We start from the raw sequence: 20,624 nt of genomic DNA, 5'->3' as shown, positions 1-20,624 counted from the left end.
AGGGAGGGCCGGGGGCTGCGGGTGCTTTGCGAGGGGGCGGTCACGGAGGGGCCACCTCAGGCCCAGGTAGGGCCGTTCTCGGTTTTGTGAGGGGTGATTATTAAGAGGAGATAGCAAGATGATATACGTGCCTCTTGCCACACGAGATTACGACATCGGGAGGATTTTTTTAAACCCAAACTTTCGCTGCTTACACTCCTCATTATCGGTGAGAGAGAACGCTGGTATCCCCCAGTCTCTACTAATAGTGCCACACCTTTGCCCAGGTGAACTGTTAAAAGAAGATAGAGCTTTTGGTGCCAGCGTAGGAGTAGATTGAGCTAATTGTCTGTGAGCAAAGGTGTGTTACATTCACTTATGTATTATCAATGTATTATCCACAGAACTATCATGGTCCTTCATCGTTAAGTTCAGATATACTTCACTTAAATTCAGCCAAATACAATCTTCTGGTAGAAAAGATGTTGATTTGCTTTCCTAACCTTAGCTTTATAGGTGCTTAGGGAACAGAGCAGGCTGTTCAGACGGTGCCCCTCTCTCAGAAGCACACAGTGAAGTGAATGGATGTCTGCTACCCTGACCCAAGAGGTAGGTCCCATTTTTAACTCTGCCAAGGGCCATGGTTAACTGCACAGATGGAATGGTATGACACAGATAAAAGCATCTGGGCCATGCTCTGTGCTGAACAACACATCTCCCAGTAAGACAACACAAGCCAGGGGAACATGCAGGGTACAGGCTTGTTTGTGCCATAAGCAATGTTCAGCTGCAGAAATTGGCTTGAGAGGCAACTGAGTAGGGCAAATCCTGTAATTCCCAAGGCATGGGAGTTTCCGCTAAAATAAGGTATCACCATGGGTGTGCTCCAGCTTCTGCCTGGGTTTGGGATGAGTGTAACGTAGCTGTGCTGGCAGCATCCCAGACTGCAGGACTGAGCAAGTAGGTTTAAGTCAGTAACATTTACTGTTACTACTTATGAGTGCCTAGCGCCTTCATTACCTTTTCTTTTTACATTAGAATATTATAAATAATATTACATTACAGAGGCTGGCATCTCTCTCCTAAAGGAAATTCCCGTTTTGTTTTCTCCCTTGATAATATCTCAAAACTGGCTGAATAACTCCAAAGCCACAGTGTGTGACTAGGCTGACTTAAGAGAGATAGAAGCAATTACCAGTTCTTTTAGGGTGTTAGGTAGCATCTAAGGCTATTTTGTAGTCACTCCCTTTTGAATCTTTACCAGTGTCTTAATGCAGCATTGCTACATTATGCACACTGATGTTAATGTTAAAAACACCTGTCTTGAGGAGACAGCTTTTCAAGGACTCAGAGAAACACAAGACAAACCTACAAAGGATAAAATATCAAGCAACATTTCCTAGTTTAAGAGTTGTTTTTCCTTTTCAGGCCTTCTCCAGGAAATATGTATCAATGATGCATGAATTATAAAGGCTACCTTGCCATTTAAAGCTTAATTCATTTAGGCCACTTTATTTGTAAGGAGGTGCAGGAAAAGCAAAACAACAGCAAGGTTACAGGAACTGTAAGATCATGACAGTGAAGGAATGAAAACTGAACAACAGCACAGGACCTGATAGCTTAAAAATACTTCAAGTATTGTGTTGAAACATACAAATGCTGCTGTTCACACACACTGCAGGTGTTCTTCACCCTTTTCATCAGCACTGTCTTTCAAGTACCATATCTCTCCTTTAAAGAGGAAATGCAAATCAAAACAACAGATAAGTAACAAGCCTGTTTAATGCAAATAACTGTAATTAGCTGGCTGTGGTGTAACGGAAATCCCATTCCAGATATACATCTATTAATTTCCTTCAGTTTATATGCTACACCTGATAGAATTTTACAAAAAGAGAAGTCTTTCATCCTCCCCCCATGGCATCTGCTGGAATGGCAGGACCAGAGCTAAAGGCAGGACATGGTGGCAGAGAAGCAGCCCTGGAGTTAGATCCTGAGCTATGGTAACATCTCCAGTCAGCCAGGCAGAGAGTGCGAGATCAGTAGAAGCAGATTAGCAATGAGTGACCTAGTTTTCTCTCTCATTACATCTTCTCCAAAGATACCCACCATAGTGACCAAAAAGCAATACCAATTAAGTTGAGAAAGCCACCTCATTAGGAGAGATTACAGTATACACAGTATAGCTGTATGACAGTTGCTACTCCTTGCCACTGATGCTGAAATAATTTCCAAAAAGTGTGACTGGAGCTCCTTGAAGCAGTTGAGTAAATGCCAGCCACTGGAATGAGGTGGATACAGGCCAGGGCTGCATCACTGTTTCCATAAAGTGATGCTCAGTGGCTCTGGCACTAGCTTTGTGCTGTGTTACAGTATGACGCTAAAGCCCAAGTCCCTCACACTCAGAATTGGCAGCAGGGCTCCACTGACCTCACGAATGAATATTCTCCTTTTCCCATGTCCATAACTGCAGTTGTGAGGGGTTTTTTGCTTTTCAGAGAGTGAGGGAAGTAGAGGAATGGGAAGACAGTTTAAAAGCCCAAACCACTGAAGAAGTTGGACTCAGTTTCTTTTGAAGGGTAATGAGGTTTATTGCTACTAAACAATTTGGGGAGATCCACTGAAGTCAGCCAGACAGAGGCACAGCTCTCTCCCTGGTCTCTGTTCTGGTGTTCCCACACAGGCATTTCAAGCTTTTGTTCACGACTCTAGCCCTGTGTATTACATTAAGTAAATAAGGATGACTACCTAGTACATGGAATATTCTGAGTACTGCGACAAATTGCTCAGAAAAGACTTGAACATGTTGCATTTGCTGAAGCTTCTTCAGTTCTTGAGGCTCTATTTTTGGGCTCAGCATTGCAACTGAACTTCACAACACCCAATCACCATACTTATGTGGTACAATGTGTGATTTTTAAACAGCTGAAGAACTGGCATTTTTAACAACCATTCCTGAATATCCCTTACAGCATAGCCCTCCTGCATGCATCTGCATGGCACAGAGAAGCATAAAGTCGTAAGGTATTTGGTAGGCAGTGGAGCTGCAGCTGCAGGTGTCCTACTGCAAATGAAGTTTGCTTCCCAATAAGAGACTGCAGCCCAACAGGCTGGTACTTGCATTTCAGATGTATCACGAGAAATTTAAGGTTAGTATAACCTAAAAGTAACATGCACACTTCAGACTGCCATTTTCAGCTGAAAAATATGAACTGTCTGAAAATAAAGTGGCCATTTACTAAAAATTTTCGAGCTTAGAATCTGCAGAACAGCTTTATTACGATCAGTCTATTCAAAGAACAGATGTAGGAACACGGTAGAGAGGAGGAGGAAGAGATGTGTAAAATTTCCCCAAAACAGTTTAGTTTGAAGCTAATCAGCTCCTTGTCTACACAGAACTTGACCTGAAAGTCTAAAGGAATTTATATGGGTTTTTTAATTTGTAGTGGTTTTGCAGCATTCATACTGAAAAGCACTTAAAAATATTCATTGTTCTTTATCAAAAAATCATCCCCTGTGGTTCTTGTGTTAACTCTTTGCTTTCTGCATCTTGTGTGCTAGACTGAAACTTTGTACCAATTAACACTAAAGTATTAAAGGCACACAAGAGCGATTAGAAGCAAACTTAGTTATTCATGGTGTTATTCTTTTTTAAAATTGGGGTCATCAGAAACCTAACCCATCTCCAGCTTAGGGCACAAAAGCATAATAAAGGATTATGCAGAAGTATCTTTGCCAAATTTGCTTCATCATTTTACCCAATTTACTTCTTTCTTACTTTTAGGAGAACAGGGAGGATTCACTGGCCCTACATTTTGTGAGAAGGGCTTTCTGTCACAGAGGCTCATTTTGCATGATAGTTCTGGTAAATCCCAGCTTAATTGTCTACTCTTATCAAAGCTGTAGCTAGGAGAATTGCAATTCAAGAAGACAAAGCAACCAGCCCAGTAGTCTTGGTCTCAGAGGGAATAAGCCAAAGCTATCAGGTTACACAGAAACACATTCTCACATGTTTTCCTTTTGTGGTAAAGACACCTTAAAGTCTTTTTTCCCCAAACAGACAGTGACAGTGTCAAAAAGAATTTGTTTGGGCTACTTTAGTCTTGAAGAATGAAAAGGCATGGTAGGGAGACAGCCTTTTTGTAAATAATTATTTTTAGAAAAAGCACAAAGAGCTGTCAGGCTTTAGGGAAGAAATGCAATTAGAAGCTTTAAATATGCAGAAGGGACATTTTGCCAACTTTAAGAAGTGAAATTTTAATGAGTCATTAGTAAGGTTTTCCCCTGTCCCAGCCTCCAGAAAAGGGCACCTAGTACAATAGCTCTTAACGTACCACATGTGTAGTTTTCCATCCTTGGAAAGAAAGGGTGTTGTGCTTTGACAGATGCTCAAATGAACTAAATTAAAGATTGCAGGAGCTAAAGTTTGCTTTCAAAAACCTAGACAGTACCAACTAGTTTCAGATGTTGCCCTAAAGTGCAGTTTCACCCTCCCAACACATACCACTGCAGTTGTAGGAGAAAGCATACTAGTGATACGAGCAGGACCCCCTTCTCTCAAGCATATTTCAAATTCTGTTTCAAGGAGTTTGTATACAGAATCTAGAGAACTGTTCTGATACTGATGCATGCCCTGCATCCATGATTGGAAGCTTTTTTTTTTTTTCTTCAAGACATCATTTATTCTATAGAGTTGTTCATCAGCAGGTCATGCATTTCCTAATGTGCCACCTTTACTGAATCACTGCCATAAGCAAAATTTTAAGGACTCCAGCTTGAACAATTGAACCATAGTTAAGAATCTCTACTGAAACTTGACAGTCCACAATTCAATATTCTGAGTCAATTTTAACGAGTATGCTTAACTTTACAAAGTTCAGTGAGCAACAAAATGTTGTTCTCATGTAGGATTTAGGTTTTTCAAAAATACAGAGGTAATCCACTCAAACCACCACAGAAGGCAGGAACTGGAACTGGAGAAGAGTACCACCATGTTCAAAATAAAGAGGATTTACCCCCCTCAAGTGTTTACATTTTCTCAGTAATTGGAGAAAGTAACATAAGATGTTGATTATAAAACTAGAAAACCTGAACTCATTAACAATTTTTCTTGGCAATCATTTGATCAAGATATACTTTTTACACCTTCCTCTTCTGTGGCTATCTGTAGGAAGCAATCACAAACTTCATGCAAAACAGTAAAGTGATGCTCAACATTTGTGTATTGAAAGCTTAAGTAAAGTCCTAACCTCAGTCAACTACTCAGACAATACACTGGAGTCATCAGCAGGATCCTCAGTGTAACTAGTGTGCTTTTGAAACACATCACAGCAGAAACCACCCAAGTCGGTAAGATAGTTTTACTCTTAGGAACAAACACTGCAGACTTGCCCATTTCCTTCCAGAAACAATGTTTTAAGGAAGTTTAAATATCTACCAGCGATATTATTCGCTGAGAGGTAAAATATAAAAAGCATGTTTTAAGATGTTTTACACCACATCCTTAGATTTAACTGTAAACAAACGAGAACACCATGGCTTCAATGAAAGTTATTTAAATTTAAATGCAGAGAATACTTTATTAACTGATTACAGTTTTGATGACCAATTTTAAACCATAACTAATGTGGGAAACAGTGGGGGACATTAAGGCTGAGCCATATATATATAGACAAATCTGGATAGTGATAATCTGTACATTTAACCTCTGCTTTTTCTTTATACATCTTTTATTCGGTGTCTGAAATTAGTCAAAGAAAAAGCCCCCAAAACTGGCCACTAATTTAGTCTTATATCTGGAATTATTTTTTGCATGGGTTTTTGAATGAGTATAAATCTCAGTGGAGATCAAAGAGATTTTTTTTTTTAAACTGTACTCCAAATGAAGTGTTCAAGTATAACTGGAAATTGTTGTTGTTACAGCTTTGTGCAATTAATCTTCTCTTTCAAAAACTAGTTGTTCTCTCCTGTAGAGGTTAATCTATTTAAGATAGTATTAAACTTGCCTAACAGGTTGGGAAATTGATATAAATTAAGTGCCTGTGGTGTGTATCAGTCTTCCTGCTCTAAGAAACCCCTATCACTTAAGTGGACATACTTGCAATTTTACAGAATTACATGGACTTTTCAACAAAACCCAGAAAAAAATTAATTTACTATTCTTGCACTGTGAACAGTACTCCTACATGATGTGGTAACTGTTTTCCATCTGTACAGCTCCCTTTTATAAAGCTGGGCAACACATATGAAAGAAAGACAGACATCAACTGTTTGTGTTCTGAAAGATATTTCAGTTCTTTAGTTCCAGTCACTGAAGGAAGAGGCAGAGGCAAGTTTGAATTATCCCAGAAAAACTGAACAATTGGTTTTATTTGGTGTCTTCAAGATGCTTCACCTTCTGTGGGAGATGTAGGTGTTGTAGGAGAGACCATTTCAGGTTTTCGTGAAATTCTGTCCAATTCTGCCTGAACATCTGTTAAAACTGGCTTTTGACCTACAAAATAAATGCATATCATTCAGTCATGTTTATGAAACGGTTTTGGGTATCTTTAATTCTCAAATCAGACTAATCCTCAAAATTGTTACTACACACTCCGGGTGCAGAGTAAAGGCATAAGGCCAAAACTCAAAAGAAGCAGAAAGGAAACAATAAAGACATCCTTCTATATTTACAACTTGTCAAAGAAACTTCCATAATTATATATTAATTGCCAGTATATGAAGAGTTAATGTAAAATATAAAATACAGAAAGATCTATTAAGGCTAGCAGTTATGAATACTTCTATACAATTTTCTGCATCATATGTATTTTAAATAGTTCTCATTGGAAATCGGGGGTTTCACCACAGACCAGTGAAGTCAGTTGTACATACTTGGTCAGCATAAACCCGACACTGCTGCTTATGGGTGCACACAGACCTGCAGATGGCCAGTCCCTTTCCTTACCCACTTATCTCCTCCCTAACTTGGAATGGCACAAGTATTTGTGCAGTCACCCTTAGACCTGATACAAGCTTAAAACACACCATTTTCCCCCCACCATTTTACTCTTAACACCTACTCCCCAGTCTAGGTTTCTATCCTGCCACGTTCTAGCACAAGAATAGCAGACAATATGGGAAAAAGCAGTGCAGACTATTAGTGTCTAATGCCATCAGAAGTGGGCAGAGTATCTCAGGCTGTACAGGAAAATTCTGACGCTTTAGCAGTGTCCCAGCATCCTTTCTGAAGATGCAAATTAACAGGAACTATCCACAAAGCTAATTTTTGCCAGATGTACTATGCTGCTCTTCAAATATTTAATGAAACTAATACTGTATCATAGTCAAAGCAGCCAACATTCCAGCTAACAAACAGAGGAATTTCTCATAACTGCTGAGGAGGAAGCAATTCTCAAATCCCAATCTACTGTTTTAATAGCCAATCTTCAGATTTGAAGAATGAGTCTCATAGGTAACACTAAACACAAACCAGCAAATATTGAGGAAGGTGAAGAGACCATATCTAAGCCAAACTTATTTGTGTTTATGGTAATTCCATGAAACCTGAAATTGAGTCCCAATATATCTGAATAATAATCAAAGAGGTTTATAGCATAAGCCATTTTATTGTGATGGTGGGGAGCAAAAGAAAAAATTAAGAACTCATGTGGACACAATTCATGCTTAAAGAGCTACATGAAGAGTTTTTCTTTGCTCTGAGAGCCATAAAAGGCAATACTGAACTGCTGTGAAAACAAAAGCAAAAACCATATCCAATAAAACATTCAGTTAAATATAACAGTGTTCATACTTCTGATAAACTATTCTAATAGGAATGATCCACCGCTCACAATTTAGTTGATCTTTTACTGTTAATCATACCTGACTTTTTTGCTGATGGTGGTAAGTTGCTGCCAGCACCTCCAGTGCCACCTCCTCCTGGACTGCCACCAACACCACCAGGGCCACCAGGAGAACCAGTTTTCTTGCTCAGGAGACTATTGAAGAAGTTAGCCAAGACTCCTTCACTAGTAGCTCCAGCTACAAGAGGAGAGAGGAAAAAAAAACCAAACACAAAACAAAAGAGATTTTCTAAGTAAATACTTAGTGTGTTAATCAATCTAAATATGCATATTTAATAAAAAGCAGGCAAAGCATCTATTTTACTTCCCCAAGTGCATTTGTGCCCTCATAAGAAAAGGTACCTTTCATATTGGGATCAATTTTCTTAGACCCAGTTGGAATAGGTGAAACACTGGCAACATTTGATGTTACAGATCTATTTGGTGTCCTAGGAGATCCACCAGGAACTCTTGGAGAGGCATCCTATGCAGAAGGAAAAAAAAAAAAAAATTCCAATGCTGAACTGATCAATCTTCTACAGAATTAAACCATTCAGTGTAAGAGTACATGAAATGAAGTATTTTTTATTTTTCAGTTTATTATTTTTAAAAAATAAAAGTAATATAGTATCCTGTGCAACTGAAATTACACAGCATTAGATTCTGCTGAATGTATACCAGTTTTTTCACACTTGTGTAACATTCTTAAAAATATTAACTTTATTGCAATTAAAGTACTAGTGAAGCTTTTCTTTTATCCCAATGAGAAACTTGAAAATCCATCTGCTACAGGGTAGTGCCTCTGACCGTAATGAAAACTGCATTTATTAGATCACAGAGGAACTACACCAAATTTTTTGTAAAGACAACATATATCACCAATACTGTTTAAAGGGCTAAACGCAGCCCAGGAGAAAAAGCATCATCCAAGGATAACAATTCACATTTGCAGTTCATCTGAAGAGGTAAAGCTACCTTTATAAGATCACGTGCTCCCCATTAAACGTGTTACTTTTTAGTTATTTTACTTGTGTTTTTAAATATAGATTACATCATAGTTTTCATTTGACCACAATTTTATACTGGAGTCTTAATATTCCTAGAGAGATAGTGCCAAATTTAGGATACATAACTCATCAAGACAACTCAGACAATAGTTTGCTCCCTGGCACACTATTGGGACAGAAAGGGGAGTCGACTGACTGCTTAGATGCGTTCTAACATATGCAAAGTAAAGCTGTGATATTTAGCCTTTGCTGTCAATACAAGTTGTCGTGACTAGCTGTGAAGAACTGTCATAATTTTAGAGCAGTATACGATGTAGACTTTAAATGCTATGTAGTTTTAAAAAATTAGAGCAAAGAATATTTGATAGTGCAATTAAAACAAGCAACCCTCTAAATATATGGAACTGAATCATTTTCATGTGATGATATTTAAAATTTTTATTACTAACCACTGGCCGGCCTGCAGCAGTAGGTGGTTGTTTTGCCAACTGTGACTGCAAAAAAACAAACAAACCCATGTATTGTTAGATATTACAGTGACTAAGAATACAAACGCAAATTTGTACTCAGGATGTTGTTAAATGAAACACTGCCTCCTTGTTTTATAGGCAGAAAAATTACCTGCTGTTTCATAAGAAACACTTGGTCATCTTCTGCTACAATTTCTTTTTCGTGAACAAACTGAAATACAAAAACATTAACATCATTTTGACTGAAAGAAATGCATTTCCTTTTATACCTCCTGGTGAATATGACCAAGGTTTTCAGTAATGAAGTAAATATGTAAAATACCATATGGACTGCAGATCACATTTTCTATATTTAAGACTGCTACCTCATTATTCCATTTAAGCTAAGTTAATTAGAAGTGAAATAGAAGTATCATTAACTCCTTTGACCTGGCAGGCATAAGTCTCTAGATGTACTTGTAGAAAAATCCATTACAAGACACATCCAGGGGTCTCAGAATCAGTAAGAAACATTTACAGATGCACACACTCTGCAGAGTGCTCACATCTCTGATAACTTACCAAGGCCCCACCTTGGTATTATTTTATAGATAACTATGGCAAAAGTGACTCTTCACCTGCACTGCATTAAGACTGGTGTATGAACTGGACAAAGACATCTCAGATCCCAGTTCTAGGCTGGGATTTAAATCACAAGCATTCTCCCTCCAAATAAGCTCGCCACAAAAACTTTGCCAAAGCATGCATAGCAAGTATCAGTATAAAAGTTTATAATCCAGGCCTAAAGTTTATAAGCATGAAGAAGAAAAAAGACAGTTACATTTTCCTGGACACTTGTTTGACACACTACTTATATGTCTTGATTTTTTTTCCCTAAAGATTGCAGGAAGGACACAGTATTAGTTTTCTCAGCTAAAATAAGTCACGCTGGGAAATAAGATCAGTCCCAAATTCTTCCCTTTGTTAGAAAAAGCCATATAAATATTTGCCTTCGGTAACTTCTGTACACATGGGGTCTACTGCTGCTGGCATTTTGTTCAACAACTTCATGTGTTTTCAGTTCTGCCAAAGCCTTTTGTTAAATAGTATGAGAGGGAAAATATACTGAATGTATTTAGAACCTGTCTTCACATGTTTATTTTTCATTTTATAGTGTCTCAAGCTTTCTTATTTTAAATATTCCAGTAGCATTTTGAAGCTACAAGCAACTCAGAGCAAATTCTTAAAAAATACTAACTCAACCTGACCAACAGTTAAATGACACTTAAACTTTTCAATACTAAATATGTATTAAAGCAAAACAGGTATATTTGTAGTCTTGAACCATGTAACAGCAACAGAAGAAACCTGGAGAAGAGCTACACAGAAAAAAAACATGTAGTGATTTTTTTGTAACTAAAGAAGGACTTTTAAAATAAAAAGGCAAAAGAAAAAACCCCACCCATATCACATTCATGATAAACTGGAAGCAAAATCTCAAAGAAAGAGAAACAGTAAAAAACTGACAGGTAAATAAATAGGTAAGTTGAATGCCAAAGCATTACAGTTTACCTTTCGGACTGGTGGTTTTGTTATGATATCTTCAAAACTGTCTTCTGCTTTTAGTGTCTGAAAATTCTCGTGCAATATTCCTATCTTCTTGTCATTATCCCAACCTGCAGGACTAGATAAAGGATTATTTGGCTTTAAATTCTATTGTTACTTATGTTGTTCTTGTATGCAACCCTGAAATGCAGAGAACTGAAAGCCAGGAAAGTTGTCACAGCTTCCATTTTGCTGGACAAGCTAGTTATTGATTAGTACAACTAGTTAGAGATTGGTTTGTCACAGCAGAGAAGAGCAAAATCTCCGTCTTTAACATTTATCTTTAGAGCAGCAGGTATTTGTAATCTTAATCCACTGGCACTCACCAAACTCCAACTCATGAGAATGTTAAATGGAACTTTAAAAAGCATAAACAAAAAAGACTCTAAATGCTGTTTAGGGCCTTGCACAAATACATTTTGTAGTCACATACACATAATAATGCAAGTAACTTACATAAATACTGCATCTTTTTCCACAACAACAGCTGGAACATTGAAAGGAAATCCATACAGCTTCTGGACTATATATTTATACACTAAATCAATGTTTTTGTTCTCCTTTACTGATGTATAAATAAGTGCTGCCCCATCTGAATAAACTTGTTAAAGAAAACTCAGTTCAGTGGCTAGTAAGAGATACTAAAGTGACTCTTTTTTGTTAGTTTAAAATATTATCTACTTTGTAGAATTTAGAGGGGGAATACAAAAATCAAATGTCAAACAAGTTCCAACACTTCATTTTTGAAATAATCTTTTTTGTAACTGAAATCTTTTTCTGCATTTGTTTTAGGCCAACTCAGCTATTGCTTTTAAAGTACAGGCTCTTCTCACTTTCAAAGCCCACAATACCAGCAGTTTCACTATGATGCCTTCGAAACTGTCTTCTGTTTTAGCAAACAAAAACTGTCATGCCATATCCTTCTATCTTGTCATTATCCCATCCTGCAAGACAGACACTACAACATTAACACCAGTAGTTTCAAAAAGACCAAAGGTCTTTCACTTTCCTACTTAGGTTTTTAAGTTAGGCCAGCAGAAGTTCTTACATTATACAGTGATTTGCTTTTGAACAAAATGAAGGCAAACAAGCTGTGTTGTGTATGTTACTGGAAGACCAGGAAAGTGCTTAGTATTCTAGCATGGTTCAGTATCAAATTAACACATCTTATGCACAGGATTAATGAAAGCAGCCAGGGAAGATCTGATTGATTTTTTACTTTCAGATTATAAGAATGCCAAACCCCCTCATTTACTTCTACATGCATGCAATACAAATTCTAGAAGAAAGTTACATAATGGAATCTGATTCCCATTCAGTGGTTTAGACTAGAATTCCAAGTTGCATATGGCATATGCAATCACAGACTAATTTCTACTAATCTTTTGTATTCTTCCTCCATCCACAAGATATACTACAGTTATCCATAATTCCCTTTGAAAAAATTAGGTCTCAGAAGCTTTCTGAAGGGAGTGCCATCTTGGTACTCAACTGAGGTCTCAAGCTCTTGAACTAATTTTTCCAGCTGTTAACTGCGGTCTCTTGAACAGTATTTAAACTTCACCACACCACAAATGATGACAAGACAATGTAGGCATAGTACTGACATCTAAAATCTAGATCTCAGCACGTCTAGGTGACTAAACAATACTAAACAGTATTTTATACACGTCTTTTTAAAAAAAAAAAAGTTTAAAAAAGAATAGCAGCACAGCGACAGCTTATGTGCATTGTCTCTGTACGAGAAGCCAGTGGATCCTTCCTACACCAATTCACACTTCCTTCCTTCCTTCTTTCCCTCATCACCTCATCCTCTGGAATTACTGAACACTGAAAAGACTGCATATTTGCATCAAGAAGAATAACATGCTTTATGTGCATCTGAACCAAGATCATACATGAATTATCTTATTATTTTAGGGAACTTGTCAGCTAAGATATGCTGATTTGCAAACTGACTCCTAAAAATGGAACTGAAGGTAAGTAAAGAAATTCATGGTAAGGGGACACGGACAGTCTAGACTCTTGCAGCTCTTTAAAAAAGCAAACAAAAAAACCCAAAAGAGTTTAACTCAATGTTGTCACAGGGGTAGCTTGAAGCAAACTGCCAGCTACAGTAAAGGAGCTGCATACTACTTTGGTACAGATGCAAATATTCTTTTGAACTGGTCATAATTAAGGTAAAAATTTAATTGAGTCATTATCATCTTTATGATGTGTTAAAGGATACATTGTAAGCAAAACCGTCTGATATGTGATTGAATGAAGTCAAAGTGTTCATCTCTGTAGTCATGCTCTTTTTCCAGAATGCTGATGGCATCACACTGTCAAAATAAACACAAAATTAATACACCACTTTCAGTTATCCATTGAAATAGCAGTGCTGCTAACATCCAGTTCACAACTGGGCAAGAGGGATGGAGTGGGGCAGGTAGTTCAAAGAAAAACAAAAACCTGCTAAGATAGTTTAGAAGCATAACTGAACATATATATAACTTGAAGTGCATGAACTGTGGTCAGCACTACCTTAGTTAAAGGGATTGCCATTTTTCATTGACTCCCCCTCTCCTTTTCCAATGCAATAACTCAAATTATCTGTTGAAGACTGACCCACTGAATAACACCATCATTTTCTGCCTGATGTATTTTTACACACTGTGGTATTACAGGACATTATGTTTTTTTTATCCAGTTACTAACTAGCCCTTTTCCAAATGGAGGCAAAAGCAAGAAATGTGGAAGCAGAAAAATAAAAGGGTGGGGGTGGGGGAAGAGAGAGGAATAATAGAGTGCCAGCAGGTGAGGAAAAAAAGGTGCTTTTCAAATGAGAGGATTAGCCTTCCAGTGAAGGAACAGCATATGCATCAAAAGGTTTATTCTTTCACTGTGGGCCAGCAGAGGCTGCAGATGCAGTATGCTTAATGCCAATGTGAACAGAAGAGCCAGGGAAAAAAACCCAAAAAAACCCACAGCCACAGGAGAAGCACACCATTTTTTTTCTTTAGACTAAGAATATGGCTACATATCTAACAAACCAAAACAGATCACAGAAACACCTTAAGAACTGAGGAAAATTAGTAGAGCAGCACTTTACTAAATAGAACCCTCAAAGATATTAATCTCCAGAATAAGATCAGAAATAATAAAAAAAACTACCAAAATGCTATTTATGGAATAAGGATGACTGTGGAGATGCAGGGGAATTCTAGTTGCTTACAGACTAGCTCACTTCTGTGAGCAAACCCAGGTCTGAGGTATTTCTCAATTCCTAGAAAACTGGTAGAACTAAAGGAAAAGGAAATCCCAAAATAATTTGGGATTAGCCAACTTCTGTCTGGCTTCCAGAAGATAACCAACCTTCAACATTAAACATCTTTAAAAGAATTCTTATGCAAGGAATTCAGAATTACTTAAGAACCACATGCTTCCCACCCCAAATCCACAATTCACAGAGTTGCTTAAATAAAATATGCAAAAAACCTAAAATGTGAAACAAACCTTTGTACAAACTACTACTACTGGAATGCCTAAGTTACATGTTAGTGTATCTGCACCCAGGGGTAAAATCACACTGTCATCTTTGTCTTCCTGTAATGAAGTATTTCTTCTCTGTGGAGAAGCTGGGAAATCCTCGCCTGGTTCTATATATTCCTGGAAGTCTCTTACCACTGAAAGTAAAAAAAGTTATATTAAAAGATCAGCTACTTTATTATTTCAACAATGATTTCCACTGCGATTGATCTTTAGCACTGTTGACTGTATAGTACTTCTGCTTCTTTATGTTGAAAAATTTTGAGCATGCACCAAGTGCTGACTATTTTTTTGCTCTACGCAGCACGAGAGAGAATTAGTAAGTTTGAGATCTGCTTTATCAGCAGCCAGAACATGATCAGATGAAACTGTCCATAAGGACAACATTAGCCCATTTTTATTTTATCATTGTGGAACCACTAAGTGGTTGCTATTAACTATTATTGCTTGATATGTTTCCTAAAGGACACAGGTTTCCTTGCATTCTTCTTGGCAAAATTAATAGAATAGTTTGTTAGAATAAACATAATTTAAGCCTCACACATATTGCTTAGCTGCTACCGTATACCAAGTTTTACCTAAAAACCCTTTGTCCACACTTTTCTCTCTCTGTACAGTGAATCTATAGTAGCAATAAGAAAAGAGAATAGAGCACACAAACAGTAGTTATTAACTATCTTATAATTAGTTAATAGCATATTAAATATTTGTTATGCTTTTACAATAGATCAGACTACTTGAAAATTTAGCAAGGAGGGTAAGTCAGACCTTAACAAGAATTAGCAAAAAGTTATGTTTTAACTCTTGTCAGGTTCTGATGCACACACCTGAGCCTCTACTTACACAGTCACTTACTATTCCTAGTCAGGGATGCAATATTAGGCATAAAAATCTGTACCTTTCGTATCACATGACCTGTTTCACACAGCAGAAACAGGATTCTACCAAAACCCATGGATTACTTTTCCATGAGTAACGCATCCCGGATTCAGCCAAAAAAATCAGGCAGCAAGACAATTTAGCTGAATCAGGCACACTAGCAGCTAACTACTCCCATACATTCTCGCTGCTTTGTCCTGATTTATGTTAATCCAGCCCTACCTTCACTAAACTGATTGAAGCCTTCTGAGTTTATATCTAAAAAAATATTAACAGAGCAAGACTTGAATTTCAATACCCTAGAGAAAAAAAGTATGTATTAGGCCAAGATTATCCAACTTTTCTACAGATTTTGGAGTTCACAATAACAAAAAGTACATGCACAGATTATCACCATTATCTGAACAGTCAACTCAGGCTCTTATTCAGGGAATGCCGCTACTTCAGTCTGGTCTGACAGCTTCCAAGAGCCTCCCAAACTGACTGTGTTTTAAACCCAGAGTTCTCACCAAGACATGCCAGCCACTCAAGGGAATCTTTCCTATGCAGCATCCTGTCTGTTCTGGGATAATTGCATGCTAAAATAAAAACCACTCTATTCCAGTGGTAGAAGTCCTCCAGTGGATTCCTAAAATTCCTGTTTTATGATCACAACATACTAATTTTTCTACAAATACAGAAAACAGTAAAAAGGAGGACTGATTTAATGTATCATAGTTCAAAGACTGTGGAATACAACCTCAGGTCTTCCTTAGAGACACATTTAAAGTGACCAGTCCAAAAGGCTTCATTAGACACAGATGAATTCAGTAACAAGAACTATTCCAACCTTTCAGACTGCTGCTATGTATTATTCCCTAATGACTTCCCATACCAGATTTACCTCACAGGGTCTGTCTGAGTGGAGTTAAGTTGCTAGAACTGGAAGACAAGCACAGCAGCACACCTCCAGAAAACTACACACAAACCCTCAGTAGATTTCAGTCCTGTTAGCAAGTTAAATCAGCTCACAGGAGCTTCTTGGAAGCACTGAGCCTGACAAGAGTAGGAGCACATAGCCAAAAGTCAGGCAAGCAAGATTCCTCCCTCCTCCTTTAGCAGTGTCCAGCTGCTGCCTGCCTAGCAATGCATGAAGCCACATCACAGGAGGTTCAAAACAACAGCAGCTTCCAGTCATATCTGGACTGGGTCTAGGGCTTCTATTATACTCACACACATAACCATCAATATCTGTAAGAATTAGACCAGATGATAAACAAGAGAGCAGACAAAATTTTTCATGAGTAGCTGTTTTTCTTGACTCACTTCATCACTTACATTTTCTGAATTTTGTAGAGTTGTAGAGTTTCACTATTCTGTTCACTCACTCAGTAAAGAAGCAAAACTATTAGGTACACATTTTTGCTACCGGAGCTATTGCATCCTTACTACTTTCATCCAGCAGTATCCTATGCTGAAACTGTTGGGGAGGGTGCGTGTGTGTTTAATAAACACACATCAACCCTCGAAAAGCAAACCAAACACCACATCCAAAAGAGCGCAGCTCCTCCCTCCTAAACAAGTTCTTGTTGTGGAAGATATGATTCTCAAGGATGGTACTTCTCTTAGAAGAATCTCTCTCAAAAGAATAAACGAAACAACCCCCTCCGCCAAGTTCCAGAGTATCTACAACTGTCACCTTATGGGCTACTTTATCACAGCATAGATACCACCTGCATTTCCAAAAAAGCTATTCAGCAATCTGGTAGTCAGTTGCTTAAGAACATACCAGTTTAATCACGCTATTTGATCTTAACACACAGCTTTCTCAAATGCTCTTCCTTGTAGTAATTCACTGAGAGACAAATAGGAACGACTTATGTTTTAGTATCCCAAGGGAAATACAGTGGCTACCCAGAAGAAATATGGAGCTAGGATGTTTGTGAGTTCAGTCACACTGTTTAAGGAATCCTGCAAAAATCTTTGTGCTCTGCATGTTTAAAAAGACAAGACACTGACAGATCTATATCATATATATGCCAAACCAAACATATAGGTGCTTTAGTATCAATAATAATGATGATAAAACTCTTCAACTATAAAGGGCCCAGGCATTACCATGTGATCATGAATCCTCTCAACATTTACATTTTTGGTAGGCAGAGAACAGGTACCAGATTCTCTAGACTAATTACAGGAACAGTTAAGAAGCTGATGCAGTGATTTGCATTTAAAATAAAATAAGTGAAAATTTGAAAACTAAGAAGTTTTTTCACTTGCAGAAAGAATCTGATCTAGAAAAATCTGTAAGAAGCAAGATTGTAAATTCAGCTGTGTTCACTCTGAAAACTTTCTTTTCTAAATTAACGTACTTCTGTTAGAAATACTGGTATTGTTCATATAGCTACCCGAGACTTATTTGAAGCCTAACTTGCTTGATAACTTGATAACTAACTTGATAACTTTTAAGTAACATTTCCAAAGAATGAAAAAGACTGCAATGGAGAAATTAAATGGTGCAGAAAGCATTAGGCATATTTGATTTAAATGGATTCTGGCCTATTTGCAGAATACTCACACTTTTGTTCCATTTCTTTCATTTCTTCGGGAGGAATTTTTAACTTGTCAATATGTTCTCTTACAACACTTGCCCATTTTTGTAAAGAATCCAGTGCAGTCCAAGGCCTAGACATATCTACTACCAACATAATTAGAGTGTCCTTTAGAGAGCTTGCCTCCATTGCAAATTTAAGAAGACCTTTGTGATACAGGTCACCATCCAAAATCCATACATTACATCTTGTTTGGTCTACAAAAAAAAAAAGGAAAAACATTTTATGAGACTTACTTGAAACGGTCCACTACTTAATGGCTATTAAATCTTCTTTAGACATGTAAAATACAAGGAAGAAAGCAGATGACATGTTTTATCAGACAGTTGAACATACGTAACAGCACAGCAAACCGCAGCTTGTGGAGACCACCCTCCTCTTCTGAACCCTGATATTTAATGGCTGATAACTGAAGATCTTAAATACATTATCTAAAAGTGAGAATCCAGAGATAGCATCCAACATTTCCAGAATTAATGTTCACCATTTTAGAGAGGGAAAACATTTTCTTCAAGACACAGCTTAGAAAAGGGGCAATTGGGTGAATTCAGGGATCTGTTCTCAGCCCTTGGTCTGCTCAGCTCTCAAGGACTGCCACCTCCCCTTCAAAACTCCAATGTGATATGCCTGTGTAACTCTTAAAGTACATAATGTACCTTAGCCCTTCAGAAAACTGGAGCAGAACTGCAAGTTTTTGATGATTTAGATTAACTTTGTCTCTTAAGTCCTCCTTCAGATTTGTAAAAGGACAATCACCATACAAACAGACCATCCCACTACTTTTTTTCCCCGAAAACATCATACACTCCAATATGTGGAGACACTTCTGCAGTAAATTAAGAGCTGCTGATTCAAAATTAGATAGCTTAATATAATTACATTTTGCCTTCAAATAAGTTTTTATTACTTGTTACAGAAATTTTGAGGAAGACATTTATATCAAACCCTTAATCATCTTAACCCTGACTAAGTCATCTTTGAGACCAACAGCCAGACATGTAAGTCAGGAAAGCAAGTGATTTCAGAGAAAAGGGGCCAACTTCTTCTAGTTCTCCTATCTATATTTGTTCTTCTAGTATAAACAAGAGTTCCCATTTTTCCCCACAGTTCCCAGTATGTCCTTACTCACACCCCACTCCCTGTAAGTATTACCTCTAGGTAATTCATTGCACCTCTACAGTGCCTGGTCACACTCTGGCCCTTGTTTCCCCATAGATAAGCATCAATTACCCATTCCATAACTGCATGTATATGGGGTCTGGACCTTAAAAAACATTTTTACCTTCTAGACATAAGCAACTCAAGCCAACTGAAACGGAGCTTCTACTTTATTTCTCCTTCCTACAAATTTTTGGGCTGGTGGTTTGGCTTTTTTTGTTATTGTTTGTTTTTAATATTTTCTTTAGCATTGTGCACATTTTCCTACCCATCAGTACATGGTATGTAGTCTTGCAGATTCCGATAGCACCAAGAAAAAGATTTCTCTGTATGTTCAAAAAGATAAATACTTGCTACAATAATTGAGATGGAAAATAAGAGCCTAGGCATGTTTTCCTCTAGGCCCGAGGAATGCACATCCATTCAGAATATTACAGCTAAGACTGCATCCCTGTTCTTTTATTTTCAGCCTTTTCTTTTGACTGGTTCCTCTCCTTCTCTATCACTTAGGTGGTTATTCATGGTATCTACTAAAGAAATCACACTGAGAAACTTCATGATACAATTCACTCATGGCCTAAACTGGACTCCTGCAAATTATAAAGAAAAACATCCCACTGTCATTCCAAATATCACACTACTGAACCATTGCTTTCAAACTGGTTTAAGATATTATTAGAAATAAAAACTTACCATCTCGATCTTCATCATGCACATTTAAATACAAATACTCCATTCCTCTTCCTTTTTTGTACTCCTCTATTCCTTGTATTTTTCCTATTAAGCTAGTTTTACCTGCTCCATCTTCACCTGGAGAGACAGAAGTTAGATAGCACTCAATCTTTAATCACAGTTACATAATAAAAAACACCTGGGACAATGTGGGAATACAGTGGAAGACTGGCAAGGAGGATTGTAAACATGCTCAAGTGACTTGCAGCTGGGGTTCCAAAAAACACATCTATCTCACTAATTGTTGCTTAGCTCTGTGTGCTTGATGGGTAGAATGTCTGCGCTTAGATAAGACAGCTGTGATAGACTCAGAGGTACCCTATGGAATGTCCTTGAGATTCCTGCCCTGCTGTGGAAAAGATCAAAAGCACAGTGGAAAAGCACGCCTGCAAAAATCCTGGACATACACAGGCAAAAGCAACAGGTTCAAGATCTTTTTTCTTCTCCTCTTTCTGGCTAGCAAAGACCAAGCTCCGTGGTGCCTGTGTCCCCACTTGCGTACCTCTACCGGGGTGTTGCTGTGGAGATCCCCCAGGTCAAGAGTTAAAGAGCATAAATTTGCTCTTCGCATTTCATCCGTGGTTTTGTGGCTGTTCCTGCGTCCTGCCTGTGTTGGCTCATACAGGCAAGAAGGAACCATATACTAACAGGGCAACTGAGCTCATTAAAGTTTTGAAATATAGCTGGCTTTGCCCAACTCATTCATCTGTTCAGAGTGCACACATCAGCTTCAAATCTTATTTCTAATTATTGACAAATGCAATTATGCCACTAACCAGCCTATCTGAAACAGGATCGTACTCTACGTAGAAACTGTTTATGTAGCCTGTGGGATTTTACTCAATGGAATGAAAAGGCATTTTTAAGAGG

General features: G+C 37.8%; 1 protein-coding gene across 1 annotated transcript in view; it reads right to left on the bottom strand.

Moving 5' to 3' along the window:
* Positions 1–5,523: 5,523 nt before the first annotated feature.
* DYNC1LI1 (dynein cytoplasmic 1 light intermediate chain 1) overlaps positions 5,524–20,624 on the bottom strand; it is a 24,743-nt gene continuing 9,642 nt past the window's right edge. The window contains exons 2-12 of the mRNA XM_026841934.1: positions 19,716–19,832; positions 17,831–18,061; positions 14,362–14,531; positions 13,094–13,187; positions 11,320–11,455; positions 10,831–10,942; positions 9,431–9,490; positions 9,259–9,303; positions 8,166–8,286; positions 7,843–8,001; positions 5,524–6,472 (exon numbers count right to left, since the gene is read on the bottom strand). Of these exons, the coding sequence (XP_026697735.1) occupies positions 6,360–6,472; positions 7,843–8,001; positions 8,166–8,286; positions 9,259–9,303; positions 9,431–9,490; positions 10,831–10,942; positions 11,320–11,455; positions 13,094–13,187; positions 14,362–14,531; positions 17,831–18,061; positions 19,716–19,758 (1,284 nt within the window). The 5' untranslated portion in view covers positions 19,759–19,832 and the 3' untranslated portion in view covers positions 5,524–6,359. The remainder of the gene's footprint in view (positions 6,473–7,842; positions 8,002–8,165; positions 8,287–9,258; positions 9,304–9,430; positions 9,491–10,830; positions 10,943–11,319; positions 11,456–13,093; positions 13,188–14,361; positions 14,532–17,830; positions 18,062–19,715; positions 19,833–20,624) is intronic.

This window comes from Athene cunicularia (assembly GCF_003259725.1).
Source record: "Athene cunicularia isolate RWA chromosome 2 unlocalized genomic scaffold, athCun1 chr2_part1, whole genome shotgun sequence".
Classification (NCBI taxonomy): domain Eukaryota; kingdom Metazoa; phylum Chordata; class Aves; order Strigiformes; family Strigidae; genus Athene; species Athene cunicularia.
The sequence above is the reverse complement of the archived record's forward strand: the minus strand, read 5'-3'. Positions and strand labels throughout refer to the sequence as shown.